This window comes from Panthera onca, chromosome C1, assembly GCF_046562875.1.
Source record: "Panthera onca isolate mPanOnc1 chromosome C1, mPanOnc1 haplotype 2, whole genome shotgun sequence".
NCBI lineage: Eukaryota > Metazoa > Chordata > Mammalia > Carnivora > Felidae > Panthera > Panthera onca.
Window position 1 is genome coordinate 143,141,300 of NC_138346.1, and position 15,511 is coordinate 143,156,810.

Consider the following 15,511-nt stretch of genomic DNA (forward strand, 5'->3'; position numbering starts at 1 on the left):
TACAGCTCTTAGATCCAGACACCCAAGATTTTACACTTTAGAAGGCCCAGCTCTGGCCTTCCTCCAGCCAAACCTCTCTTCATGGGATGAGGATTCCCCCAGACATCCTGACCTGAAGTTCAGGCCCTTATAGAGTGCATTATGGGTTCTCAGTACCCTGGAATTCCTTGCCTAAATGTCCACTTTCAGGGCCTATACAGGCCTTGTCCCTCTCAGAACCGGTGTGCACACTCCTAGGTCCAGGATATAACTAAGGGATAGCTTCAGTTTTACCACAGTCCCTTACCTTCACCTTTTTCTTCTCTCCAAAATTCCTTTATGCTGTTGCTATTCTTTATTAGCAGTTCTCAAGTAAAGAAGCTTTAATTTCATCCCCTTGACATTGAGGAAATAACCCTTCAACCTGGAGTTAGTTTTATATAATGTTTGAGGTCACTTATTACATCTGATATGAGGCTGTAGTTTTTTAAATGCAATAAATTTTGTTAGAGCTACAGCTTTCCAAACAATTGGGAAGTTGCGGTTCCTCTGCCACACTCCTTTTGTAACAGCCAGGGAAAAGGAAGACACATGTTCCATATTATTTCTTCAAAAGGGTCTGGGAAAAAAGAAAGGAAGAGATTAACTGACTTAATTTAACACTTGGAGCTATAAATCATGTGTTGCAATATGGTGATAGGATATTGCATCAGAACGTGGCGGTTGTAGTAATGCAGTGGGTATCACAATTAAGGGGAGGTCTTTGTGGTGCTCTGTGCCCTTTCCCTAAAAACTTAAAACTTTTAGTTTCCCTAAAAACTTTCTGCTCTGCCAGGGGAAAAGGTATTACTTAAATTACACTGTACCTCACTGTAATTTCGTTCTCTTGACTTAGGGCATAGGACTTCCTTTGTGGTTGAAGGTTTGCCTGAGGCAGACATTGCTGTACTGAGTCTCAGCATCCCTCTTGTTTCCCATTGTTCCCACACCAGCAGGGAAGTGCTGAGGTTTCTTCACTTCTTCCTGGAAGTCTGTCGGGGAAGCTGGGAGGTGTTATGGCAAGGCTGTAATCTCTTTACTCTCAGAACCGTTAGTTTTGAAAGTATATGTAACATTTCCTGAATATTTCACATAGGCTTTATCTTAAGATTTGAAAGATAGCGAGTGACCAGGAAATTGTCCCTGAGAAACAAAGTTGAAGGTTGATAGTAATGGTAAGGGTAGAAGGCATGGGATGTATTTCAGCAAAAATTCTTGCAAGTCAAGGTAGATTTTGATAGTTTTTTTCTCTTAATGTTTTTGTTTTTAACTCTTCTGCTCTATTGTAGGAGAAAATGCATGGTGTGTGGGAGAAATAAAACAACTGACAATATCAGCATTAAATTTCATATTTAAAACCTCAGCTTTTGAGAACAGGGCTGATGTCTCAATTATATGGTAGTAGAAATGGTAGGATCCATGGTTGTGGATTTGGGAATTTGTGAGAACTTAGGCAAAGAAGTGGGAGATAATACAAAGAAATCACTTCTAATCCTGATAAAGCTGGTTTTGGAAAATGTGGTTTAGAAGTATGACAACAATGGGTTTTTCATTGCTGAGCTCTAGAATTAGACTTTCCCACCCAGTAACAGGTAGCGTATAACATCCACAGCCCTTCCCATGTGAAGGTCTGGCTGTGTGAAACTCCTGGGATAGCCAAAAGTTGGCTCTGCAACGTGGAAAGAGAAGAGAAATAGGTGAGCAATACATGTCATTCTTCTCCCCTCTTGCCTCATGAGAGAAGTTGCTCCTTCTCCCTAAGGAGGAGTAGGGGAGAGAAGGCAAAATGATATATTACTGGCATTCCTTCCATGCAGAGAGAAATGTCACTAGTGGGACGAAGCATTCCTGCCCTGAGTGAGTCTTTGGTTGTCTTTGGGATATTATAATAGGATGGAGACTCATAGCAAATTTTCATCTTTTGTAACAGAATTATGGAGTCACGCTCTCAAAAGTCAGCGTGTATGATAGTTCAGAGTATGGTCTTTAAGTCCATATCTTCTAGAGATGCATGCTGAAATATTTACAGGTAAACTGACAGAATGTCTGGGATTTACCTCAAAATAATCCAGGGACAGTAACAAGATTGTCCATGTTGTGTTAGTTGTTGAAATATGTCCTCAGCAAGTTATTCTACCTGAGTTTACATTTCCTAATCTCTAAATGGGGATGATGAAATCTACCACATAGGACTGTTGTGATCATTCAATTAAAATAAGTTATATGCCCATTACATAACATATAGGAGGCACTCAAAAATTAGTAGTAACTATTTTATATATAAATGGAAAAGAAATCAAGGCATCTTCTCTTTTAAACATGAAACATTTGCTTTCTTGGTGTTTGTGTTTCCTCCAGTTGAGAATATTAACTTGGATTTTGTTTTGACAGCTCAGGTGCCTAAAAGGACAGAGGGTCTTCTCAGGCCAGCCTCCTTTTGATGGAATCCACATTGTCAACCATTTAATAGGAGATGATGAATCATTCCATTCCTCTGATGAAGATTTTATAGATAATTCTTTACAGGAGAGTGGTGTTGGTTTTCCTTTGCACAGAAAATCTGGCCCAACGTCTTTGGACCCCGCTGTGGCAGATGGTAGTGAAAGCGAAACAGAAGACAGTGTGCTGGAGACCAGAGACAGCAACCAAGTGGCTCGAAAGGAGCAGTCCCCAAGAAAAGAATCGTACTCAACCACTGTCTGACCATCACTGTGAACTAGACTGTGGGGTTTTTTAAGGGACCGGTTATCATATGATTAAGGGTTTTTGGAACATATCTGTTTCATATGTACATACGTATATACATACATACATACATACATACATACATACATACATATATATATATATATATATATATTTTACAGTCTGCCTTTTTATCTTTGCCAAATCTTCACCACTGACTTACCATTGCCATAAAGTAGACTGGAATATGGTTAATGGGAAAAATAAGATTCTAACAGTATTACTGAATATTAATGTTTCTTATTTAGAAAATTCAATTATGTCTATATGTGGGAAGCATTTTCAAGTTCAGAACAATGGAAAATTGGATTTTCTTCAGACAAAACTGCTTTTGTGCAATATTTCACGCTCATTCAACAAATTATGTTTATCAATTTGTTTTCATAGCAGCTGTCTATAAACATTTGACCAAGATATACATATAATTTATCTTGTGTTTTTGTGTTGGGGGAATTTTTTTTTCCAGTTAAAGTTACTATTTTAGTAGTGGGCCACTGAAAGCTCCCAACCACAAAGGCTTTTTTTCCATATAATTTTACAAACACAAAATTATGGTCGTCTGTCTTGAGAGTTTTAAGTTTTGTTTTAATTTCTAACTTTTATGTACATATGATGCTTCCATGCGTTGCCTACTGGTCAGAGTAGTAGGTTAACTACAAATAAATTGTGTTGTCCATATTTATAAATCTGTATCACCCAGCACTGAACATCATTTTATATGGAGAATATATGTGTTGCAAAATGACTGCCTTCAGCATTCTAACAGGACTTCTGTAAATAATAGGTTAAAAGAAAATTGATAATGAAACCAAACACTAATATTTTAATAGCTTTAGTATTTTGCTTAGTATTCAACACTAGCAGATTCATAAGTTAACTAATGCTTGCTTCAAAAACACTATTGGTGACATATTTTACTTCATGTGTATATAACTAATAAATTTTTCATGATTAAAGAGGTTATAGCACATATTACTTAGTGCTAATATCTACTTAATATAATTTAAGCAATGGACTGATGTCCAAGATACACAAAAATTATATCTGCAAATAATCTACAAGCATTATCTTCAGATTCTCTTGTTACTAATCCATAGATGAAGCCATAAGAATTCTTTCCTACCAGTTCTTCATTTTTATCGTCTAGACTTTTTTCCTAGAAATCTGAATGCCTGTCATTGATAGATTGGTGGAATACCAAATTACACTTAGATTGTGTAAAGATAACAAGAATGTGTTGACTGGATGCTTTCCACTCTCATTTTCTTCAGCCTATGAAAAAAATGGCCTTCAAGGATAAGAGGAAAGTAGAATTCTGTATATATGGAGATGCAACTTTGCACAATATGTTGCATGCAGGAAAAAAATTTATATGACAGAATGGAGTAGAAAAGACAAAATAGTTTTGTACCTAAAACTAGGAGTTAAGCCTTATGGTATATCACGGAGTAGGCTTTTCCAGCAAGCCCTTTGTAGGCTTGAGAAACAAGCTTGAAAATATGCCTGTTTTGTCCATATCACCAGGTTAAATTCTAGTGATTAATTTACCTGTGGTCACAAATTAGTAAGTAGCAGAGCCAAAATGTTAATCGATATGTCTGACACCAAGCTGAAAAGCCTCAGCTAATGGATTTCTCAATTCTCTACTTTTCTGACAATGTGATTGAAATGTTTCCTGAATATATATAGATCTGTATCTATGTATAGATATTAGTATCAACACTCATAAACTCTACACAGCTTATGAGTGTAGATACTGTTACTAGAATCATCTGACCGGTGCTTTTGGGATTCTCTTTTGGGGTTCAGTACTGTTAGCCTAGAGGCTCTTGATGCCCAGGTAAAATGAGATGAGTCATGGCTACATGATTGCTTTGACCCCCACATTAAGAAATCTAAATGATCTAGACCAAGAGTCAGCAGCTACACCCCATGAGCCTATTTGAGCCAGCTTCCTGTTTTTACATGACCCACAAAAATAAGAGTGGTTTTTAATTTTTAAATACTTGGGGAGAAAAATCAAAAACACAATAACGTTGTGTCACATGAAAATCATATGAAATTGTGTCAATACATAAAATTTTTTGGACCTTACCTCCATGCTTATCCATTTACATATAGTCTATGGCTGCTTTTGTGCTACGATGGCAGACTTGGGTAGTTTCAACAGAGACTGTATGGTACAAACAGTCTAAAATAACTACTATCTGGCACTTCAGAGAAAAAGTCTGTGGGCCCTTGGTTTAGATACTGTAAAATGTAGGTTAATTCTTAAGTTTGTCTTAGTAGAAGATTGAACTATTTGCTTTTGCTGTTGAACTAATGGTTTGGAAGCCTAAAATGTCCTAGTGATTCTTAAACTCATAACTATTCAAAATGGAAAATGTTCCAGCTATTTTATATCATGAAGTCTTTGATGCCACCGAAAATTTTGGAAGGATGTCTGTACCTTTGGAAATGGAGAAAGACAGGGAAGAATTCCAGAATCCCAGCACTGTTCTTTCAAGCATGCATATTGACCTTTAGGGTATGCCTCAATGAGTCAATGTTTTAATTTGACGTTAAGGACCTCTTTCTAGAATTGTGGTAAATTTGAAAGATATTCTCAGAGCATTTTCTAAGTACTGTTTTCTGGTTAGGAATTAGGTTTTAAAAGAATCATGGTAAATAAACCTTAATCCAATGATATTCTTATAATTTGGACAGTGAAAAAATAGAAACAACAATCGTCTCATGCAAGAGCTTTGATTCAAATACTCCTTAGAAAGGTTTAAAATCTTCCTGGTTTTTTGGATGCAATAGGTTACTATGCCCTAATTTGACATTCAAATTAAGACTTCTGAGGTATTGGAAAGTGTTCTCTTGATAGATTTTATTTAGTCTCTGGTACTTTGTGTCATTTAAATGTTACTCAGTTAAACACCTAGAGTTGAAGAATATTCAGGGAGGAAAAAGTGAATAAAATAACAAACTCACACAAAAAAGTACTCTCTCAGGATAGCTACCTTCATGTCATTGCTATCTAGGTTGAAACGCTAAAGGTAGAGGCTACAGGTGATCTGAATAAAGTGGAAATTGCATTGAGGTGATGAAACAGAACTTTTAGATCAAGCAAATATTTCAACAGCCTTTTAAAAATCATTGGTAAATTTTTCTTCCTGAAAAAAGCAGTCAAAGATAAAACATTGCACAATTTCTTCCCTAATGGATATTACATACTCAGTGTTTGATGATTAATTGAGACATCAAGTCTCAATTAACTGGCAGGCTAGTTTGGAAGAAAAAAAACCAACTTTGTCTTAGCTCAGAGCTTGCAGCTTGTTACTCTCCAGATAGTGCCTTTGAAAACAAAGTCTAGGCCTTTTAAAGTATTTTATTTCTAGCATCATAAATGAATTGGTTCCATATTCTCCTTTATCTTTTACATAATACATTAAAATTTTCAGATTTAAAGTAAAATAAGTATATGAATCGTATTTTGGTAAAGCCCTTTCGTGGCCAGCTTGATTATTGCGTAGTACCAGACGTCAACAGCTAATGGTTTATGAAATCGTAGGTTTACTTTATTAAAAGTGTACTTTAGCCTGAAAGTTATTGCTGCTCTATCATTAACAAAACAGTTTTTTAAACTAATTAATTTTAATTGAATTCATTTTCCTGAAATTAAAATTCCTGGTTAAAAGTGGAGTGGATGCTATTTATATCCAACTTTTTACATCACATTTTCATTGATGTACCGTACCTATCCTTTCTTTTCACTCCAAAGAAAAGATGATAGAATAATGCATTAGATATACTATAGAGATGCACAATTGTAATGTTTTTCATTTTACTGTTGGAATTTCTTATTATAACATTGTATGATAACCTGAAATGTTTACTTGTGCCTTTGCTTTAAACAATTATTAAAGTTTTTCATTTTATAAGAATTTCTGTTTCCTTAAACGATTCAACCTAAAAGGGGAGAGGCATGAAAACACTGTTAAAAAATGCGTGGCTTAATATCACATATTCACTAATGAGGTTTGTGTTCCGTGGGTAGAGGGACCATATCTGCCTGGCCCACCCATGTATAATTAGTGCCAAACACAGAGCCTGGTACATGACATTTTTCAATTTAGTGAAAGGTAACATACCTAGATTTGTTACTTTCTTCAAGAAACATGCTGTTTGAAAATATTAATAGTGATATTTTCATCTCACATTGCATTTTAGGTGATTGATTAGCAACTAAGTTAAATATATTCAGATATCTAATTTGAATGTGCTATTGTGAAAAGAAAGTTATGCTTTCTGCATCTTTATCACAATGTTAATATCATTTAGTTCAGAAGCAGTAGTTCACTATATATTCTGCTTTATTCCTAAAGGGTTTAAGACACTTTATAAAGGTATATGATATATGACAAGATAGTCATAATCCAGAGTCTGTCCACCTTGACACTATTGACTTTTGAGGCCAAATTGTGGCAGGAAGCTGTCCTGTACATCATAGGGATGTCTAGTAGCATCCTTGGCTTCTACCCACTAGATTTCTAGTAACCACCCCTCCTTCAGTTGTGACAACCCAAAAGGTCTCCAGTTGTTGCCGATGTGCCCTGTAAGGAGGAGGGAGAATGGAAATCACTGCTGGTTGACGATTTGTGGTATAAATTTAGAAGTGGGTCAAAAAACAACCAGTAGAACCCAAACTAAAAATATATACATTTATTGAAGATAGATTGCAAATTTTGACTCTTTGTAGTAGTCAGTATGAAAAGTAACACCTGAGCCATAAGGTGCCAGTTCACACTTATTAGGATGGCAATTAAAAAAGAAAGTGTTGGCAAGGATATGGAAAAATTGGAACTCATACATTGTTGGGAATGTAAAGTGGTGCAGCCATTGTGAAAAGTTCTGGCAGTTCCTCAGAAAAGTTGAACAGAATTACCATATGATTCAGCAATTCCACTTCTAGGTATATACTAAAGAGATTCATGGGGCGCCTGGGTGGCTCAGTCGGTTGAGCGTCTGACTTAGGCTCAGGTCATGATCTCACAGTTCGTGGGTTCCAGCCCCGCATCAGGCTCTGTGCTGACCGCTTGCTCAGAGCCTGGAGCCTGCCTCAGATTCTGTGTCTCCTTCTCTCTCTGCCCCTCTCCTGCTCATGCTTTGTCTCACTGTTTCTCAAAAATAAATAAATGTAAATAAATAAATAGAGATTCAAACAGATATTTGTACACCAGTGTGTTCATAACAGTATTATTCACAATAGCCAAAAGGTAGAAACAACATGACCATTATTATTTTTATTATTATTATTATTTTGAGAGTGTTTGAGCTAGGAAGAGGGGCAGAGGGAGAGAGAAAAAATCTTAAGTAGGCTCTACACTCATAACCATTATAAACAGATGAAAGTAAATAAAATGCAGCATACATACAATGGAATATTACTTAACTATAAAATGAAATTCTAATGCATACTATAATGGAGTATTACATGGATGTACTATATGGATGAACCTTGAGAACATGCTAAATAAAATAAGCTCAATACATAATATGTTTCCACTGATAGGAAGTACCTAGAATAACAAATCCAAAGAGACAGAAATAAAGTAGATGTTACAAGGGATAAGGGTGTAGGGGAAAGGGGAGTTAGTGTTTAACAGATACAGACATTTTTGGGGTGATGAGAAAGTTATGGAAATGGATAGTAGTGATGGCTGCACAACACAGAATGTAATGCTGCTGAATGGTATGCTTAAAAATTGTTAAAATGGTAAAAGTTAGGCATGTTAATAAAGTCAGCTTATAATTAAATATGTTCAAATAAAGATATATCGAAGGGGGAAAAAAACCTAAAATCTGAGTACTTATAGGGGCACCTGGGTGGCTCAGTTGGTTGAGTGTCTGACTTCAGCTCAGGTCATGATCTCGCAGTTTGTGGGTTCGAGCCCCACATCGGGCTCTGTGCTGACAGCTCAGAGCCTGGAGCCTGTTTCAGATTCTGTGTCTCCCCTCTTTCTTCCCCTCCCATGCTCATGCTCTGTCTCTCTGTCTTTCAATAATAAATAAACATTAAAATTAAAAAAAAATCTGAGTAGTTATAAAACTACTGAAAAAAAATTTTTTTAGATGTAGATTTCTAACTACTGTGGCTCCAGTTTGTGTTGTAGAAACCCCAACAAATCACAGAATTCTATGGCCTCCTTGCTGCTCCTTAAACACCTTACTCCCATCCAGAGGCTTGCCCTTCCTGGAATGGTGTTTGGGTGCATTCCCACAAGGCTAGCTCCCCACCGCCTCCTGGTTTCTGCTCAGGTATCACCCACATAGGAGGCCTTACCTGACCATTCCTTTTTAAGTGTCTTCCCGGGTTTATTTTTCTCCATAGCTCTGACAACTATGTGACGTTGTATACATTTTACATTTTCATTTGTTCTCGTCTACCCACACGAGAATAAAAACATTACGGTTTTATCTCTATCCCCAGTTAGGATAGTGCCTTGGCTCACAATAAATATTTCTTGAATGAATGAATGAATGAATGAGTAGTTGAGTAAATCATTACACTTCAGTTTGTTTATTATTAAAATGGGATAAACATCTTTGGAAACAAATACCAGGGGGAAATCCAGAATCCCAGTGCAGCCAGCCTAGCCCCAGAGACCTCTAATTACTGAATACTGCTTTCGCACAAGACATCAGGCAGGCACTGATGAGGCCAAAGAGGAACCAGACCACCTCCTGTCTTCACACGTGGAATGAGAGATGTAAGTGTACAGATACAATATCGTGGGAATTCAAAGGTTATTGTCCAGAATGGGGGAATGGTCTCCTTTGACCTCTTCCCTGCTCCCTGCCCACCCAGAAGCCCCATATTGCACCATGGCAGGGCCTATGATCCCTGTCACGACTGCCTAGTGTGCCCCACTGTCTCCTATCCAATGACCTGCTCATACATAGGTGCTAATATCTCCTGATTTGAGTGTGTGGTCACAGCCCTCCTTGCACTCTAGATTTCACCAAAGATATCTAGAAATGAAACATCTTCAAGCAGTGTGTGGGATCTCAGGCCCAGAGAACCATTCTAAATCCTCCTTAGTCGACTCTCAGAAGGTAGCTGCTATTGTGTCCATGTAAGATCTGTCACCCAGGCTGGCCGCTTTTTCAGAGGCTGCGAGGGATCTTTTCTGAGGCTGTCCTCAGTAACAGGAGAGATCGGGGCCAGGTGGAAAGAAACTAGTTGGCTTTAAAGATATTTCTCTAATTTTTTTTTAAAGGAAATGCATACTGTACACATGAGAGACTCCAAGGCCGAGAGATGCTGTGGCAGTTGAGATGCACCTGGGAGCCCCTAACTGTTCCCTGCCTCTGCTTCAGGGGGTGGGACAGCAGCCACTGCACACAGCCCTTCACAGCAGATGGGAGCAGAACAAACAGTCAAGTCACCGTGCCTTGAGCCTGGTGTCTCCTACCCAGCCAAGGACTCTTCTTCCTCTTCCGGCAGAGGCTTTTCTGGTCTCTGCCCCTCCCACTCCAGGACTGGACTAGGTGCCCCTCTTGGTGTTTGCTGTATAGCTCCCTTCAAGATACTCTGCCTAACCTCCATGAGGCTGACTCTTCCCCATGAGTAGAAGGGACCGCATGTATATACCCCACTGTCCTGCATTGTCACATCTGTTTTATATGCTTCAAGGTCCAGCTTCTGCCCCTGTTCCTTCACCAGAGCACAGGACTGTACCAACTATGCTCCATTTACAGAGTTTAAAACTTTTGGTGCCTTAATAAATGTTCATCTCTGCAGCCTCCTTACTACCAGATAAGCTTCTGGTCAGGCTTAGGCTGCTCAGCCTAAAGGAGTCTCTGAGCCATGTCTCTCCCCTGCCTCCTCAGCCTGACTGAGCTCCCGCCAGTGCTGCAAAAGCAAACTGCCAGGTGAGGAGGTGGAAAACCAAACAGTGGGGAGTCATGATGTTAAACATAAATTTATAAATATGAAGAAAAATGTCATGCATCTCCCCCCAGATACAGTCTAGCTCTGCCCTTTCCTGGAAAACTACCTTCCAGTTGTGTTCCCGGTGGGCAGCAGCCTGGGCCAATGCTGGGATTTGAGTAATCACAGGCCCAAGTGGGGCGTGTGGGAAGGTGTGCTGTTTGGTCTGGCTCACAGCCCTTGACACTCTGTGGCTATTTTAAACGGATCCCACAGCCTTTCATTTGCTTCACTAATTTCTCTAAAATAGAATTGTCTATTTGTGGGTCAAAATTGGAGAAGCTTCTTGTTCATCACCAAACTGCTCTTTGGTGAGACTGGAGACAACACATGTGCCAAAGCCCAAAAGGGCTGGGCACATAGTAACTCAGTAAGTGCTCAATCGATGTTAGCTAATGAGAAATTGTGCATGGCATCTCTCTCTGAATCCCCAGAACCAATCAATACAGGCCACTCAGAAAATAGTTACTGATTTGAAGTGCTGGCCTGACAGTCTCTATTTCCTAATTTCTGCCGGTGGTGGGTAATAATATTAGTTGTTCTTGTTCTTTCTGTTGTCATTATTGTTGTTACCACACGCCCTAAAATCACATACCCTAAAATGGCTTACAACATCTTTTCTCACTCATGCTACGTGTCCGTCAAAAGTTGCCCGCTGCTCTGCTCTACATTGTTTTTACTCTAGGACCCAGGCTGGTAAAGCCACTTCTATTTTGAACATTGCTGATTGTTATGGCAAAGGGAAGAGTGACATGTTGAACAACATGAGTGATATGGTTCCCCAAACTTTGGCTAGGAAGTGATCTATATCACTTCCATCCATATTTCATTAGCTAAGGTAAGTCACATGATTCAGACTCCCCCAGAAAGAAGTGAATATTTGGAAACATGGTACTTACTATGTTAACTATTCTAAATACATTTTTTTTAATGTTTATTTATTTTTGAGACAGAGAGAGACAGAGCATGAACGGGGGAGGGTCAGAGAGAGGGAGACACAGAATCTGAAACAGGCTCTAGGTTCTGAGCTGTCAGCACAGAGCCCGACAACGCGGGGCTCCAACTCACGGACCGCGAGATCATGACCGCTTAACTGACTGAGCCACCCAGGCGCCCCCTAAATACATTTTTTAAATAATGACTTTATTATGATATAATTCACACACCGAAAAAATTGGCCTTCTGGAGTATACAATTACACGATTTTTAGTATACTCACAGAGTTATTCAACCATCATCACTAATGACAGTGGCTCACGAATTTCAGAAAATTCACATCAATTTCAGAATATTTTCATCACCCCCAAAAAGAAACCCCACACTCATTAGTGGTCACTCTCTATTCTCGCCTTCCCTCAGTCCCTACTATTAGTAGGCAGTTACTAGTCTACTTTGTTTCTATAGATTTGTCTATTTGAGACATTTCACATAGACGGAATTATACAATATATAACCTTTTGTGTGTGATTCACTTAGCATGTTTTTGAGACTCGTTCATATTGTAGCATGTATTAATATCTCATTCCCTTTTTTCCCCCAAATAATAGTCCAGTGTGTGGGTACACCACATTTGTTTATCCATTCGTCACTTGAAAAACATTTGGACTGTTACTAGTTCTTTGCTATCATGAATGATGCCACTGTGAACATTTTTGTACACATTTCTTTGTGGATATAGGTTTTTCAATTCTCTTGGATGTATGCTTAAAAGTGCAATTTCTGGGTCGTATGGTAACTCTGTTTTTTGGTAACATTTTGAGGAATTACCAAATTGTTTTAAGTGTCTGCAGTATTTTACAATTCCACCAACAATGTATGAGAGTTCTAATTTCTCTATTCCTTCAATACTTATTGTCCTTTTTATTTTAGGCATCCAGGTAGGTGTGAAATAGTATCTTATTGTGGTTTTGATTTTCATTTCCCTAATGACTAATGATGTTGGGCATCTTTTCATGTGCTAAATGACCCCTTGTATATCTTTTTTGGAAATGTCTATTTAAATCTCTTATGCATTGGGGTGCATGGGTGGCTCAGTCATTTAAGTATCCGACTCTTGATTTCAACTCAGGTCCTGATCTCACAGCTTGTGAGTTCGAGCCCTGCATCGTGCTGTCAGCACAGAGCCTGCTTGGGGTTCTCTCTCTCTCCCTCTCTCTCTGCCCCACCCCATGCTCTCACATGTGCGCCTGCACTTTCTCTCTCTCAAGAATAAATACAAATTAGAAATAAATAAATCCCTTATGCATTTTTTAAATTTTATTTTTTATTTTTTAAAACTTACATCCAAAGTTTAGTTAGCATAGTTAACATATAGTGCAACAATGATTTCAGGAGTAGATTCCTTAGTGCTCCTTACCCATTTAGCCCATCCCCCCTCCCACAACCCCTCCAGCAACCCTCAGTTTGTTCTCCATATTTATGAGTCTCTTCTGTTTTGTTCCCCTCCCTGTTTTTCTATTATTTTTGTTTCCCTTCCCTTATGTTCATCTGTTTTGTCTCTTAAAGTCCTCATATGAGTGAAGTCATATCATTTTTGTCTTTCTCTAATTTCACTTAGCATAATACCCTCCAGTTCCATCCACATAGTTGCAAATGGCAAGATTTCATTCTTTGTAATTGCCGAGTAATACTCCATTGTGTGTATGTGTATATAATACTCCAACATATATATATATTCTTTATCCATTCATCCATCGATGGACATTTGGGCTCTTTCCATACTTTGGCTATTGTTAATAGTGCTGCTATAAACATTGGGGTGCATGTGTCCCTTCAAGACAGCACACCTGTATCCCTTGGATAAATGCCTAGTAGTGCAATTGGTAGGTCGTAGGGTAGTTCTATTTTTGGTTTTTTGAGGAACCTCCAGACTGTTTTCCAGAGTGGCTGCACCAGCTTGCATTGCCACCAACAATGCAAAAGAGATCCTCTTTCTCCGCATCTTCGCCAACATCTGTTGTTGCCTGAGTTGTTCATGTTAGCCATTCTGACAGGTGTAAGGTGGTATCTCATTGTGGTTTTGATTTGTATTTCCCTGATGATGAGTGATGTTGAGCATTTTTTCATGTGTCGGCCATCTGGACGTATTCTTTGGAGAAGTGTCTATTCGTGTCTTTTGCCCATTTCTTCACTGGATTCTTTGTGTTTTGGGTGTTGTGTTTGATAAGTTCTTTATAGATTTTGGATACTAACCCTTTATCTGATATGTCATTTGCAAATATCTTCTCCCATTCCGTCAGTTGCCTTTTAGTTTTGCTGATTGTTTCCTTCGCTGTGCAGAAGCTTTTTATTTTGATGAGGTCCAAGTAGTTCATTTTTGCTTTTGTTTCCCTTGCCTCCAGAGACGTGTTGAGTAAGAAGTTGCTGTGGCCAGAATCAAAGAAGTTTTTGCCTGCTTTATTCTTGAGGATTTTGATGGCTTCCTGTCTTACATTGAGGTCTTTTATCCATTTTGAGTTTATTTTTGTGTATGGTGTAAGAAAGTGGTCCAGATTCATTCTTCTGCATGTTGCTGTTCTGTTTTCCCATCACCACTTGCTGAAGAGACTCTTTATTCCATTGGATATTGTTTCCTGCTTTGTCAAAGATTAGTTGGCCATACGTTTGTGGGTCCATTTCTGGGTTCTCTATTCTGTTCCATTGATCTGAGTGTCTGTTCTTGTGCCAGTACCATACTGTCTTGATGGTTACAGCTTTGTAGTATAGCTTGAAGTCTGTATCCCTTATGCATTTTTAATTAGGTTGGGTTTGTTGTTGTTGTTGAGTTGTAAGATTCTTTTCTAATTTTTTTTATGTTTATTTTTGAGAGAGAGACAGAGTGCAAGTGGGGAGGGGTAGAGAGAGAAGGAGACACAGAATCTGAAGCAGGCTCCAGGCTCTGAGCTGTCAGCACAAGAGCCCAACATGGGACTCACAGACTGCGAGATCATGACGTGGGCCAAAGTTGGACACTTAACCAGCTGAGCCCCCCAGATGCCCTTTGAATTGTAAGATTCTTTATTCTGCATATGAGTCCCTTATCATGTATGATTTGCAAATATTGTCTCCTATTCTGTGAGGTGTCTTTTCACTTTCCAAATGGTGTCCTTTGAAGCACAAAAGTGTTTAATATTAATGAAATCCATTTTGTCTATGTTTCCTCTGGTTGCTTTTACTTTTGGTGTCATATCTAAGAAACTATTGCCTAATTTAAGGTCCCTATATTTTGTTCTAGGATTTTGAGAGTTTAGCTCTTAAAATTAGATTGATGATCCATTTTGTATATGGTATGAGGTAGGGGTGAAGTACTTTTTTAATATAAACCTTTATTTTGGAATAATTTTAAATTTATAGAAAAATTACAAAGACAGTAGAGTTCCCCTATAAACTTCACCCAGGTTCACCTAATGTCTAACATAAATAGAGAACATTTGTCAAAATAAGAAATTATTAATGGTATGATAGGTTTTTTTTTAATGCTATTTATTTGAAAGAGAGAGAGCAGAGGAGGGGCAGATGGAGAAAGAGAGAGAGAGACTCAGTCACACTCTGGGCTGTCAACACAAAGCCTGATGCAGGGCTGGAACTCACAAATGGTGAGATCATGACCTGAGCTGAGATCAAGTGCCAGTCCCTCAACTGACTGAGCCACCCAATGGTATGTTAGTTTTAACTAAACTATAGACTTTTAGATGCCACCTGTTTCCTACAAATGTCATTTTTCTCTATTCCAGGATCTAAACCAGGGTGCTGCATTGCATTTAGCCAAGTACTTTTTGTATGTTAAGTCAT

At 38.4% G+C, this 15,511-nt stretch overlaps 1 protein-coding gene across 16 annotated transcripts in view; it reads left to right on the top strand.

The window, feature by feature from the left end:
* The window catches only part of EVI5 (ecotropic viral integration site 5), a 248,899-nt gene extending 242,864 nt beyond the window's left edge, over positions 1 to 6,035 (top strand). For 15 of the 16 annotated variants that reach the window (XM_078451656.2, XM_078451660.2, XM_078451658.2 and 12 more), the window contains one exon: positions 2,410 to 6,035. In XM_078451656.2, the coding sequence (XP_078307782.1) occupies positions 2,410 to 2,721 (312 nt within the window). In that variant the 3' untranslated portion in view covers positions 2,722 to 6,035. The remainder of the gene's footprint in view (positions 1 to 2,409) is intronic. The other variant, XM_078451667.2, reaches the window with a different exon arrangement.
* The last annotated feature ends 9,476 nt before the right edge of the window (positions 6,036 to 15,511 follow it).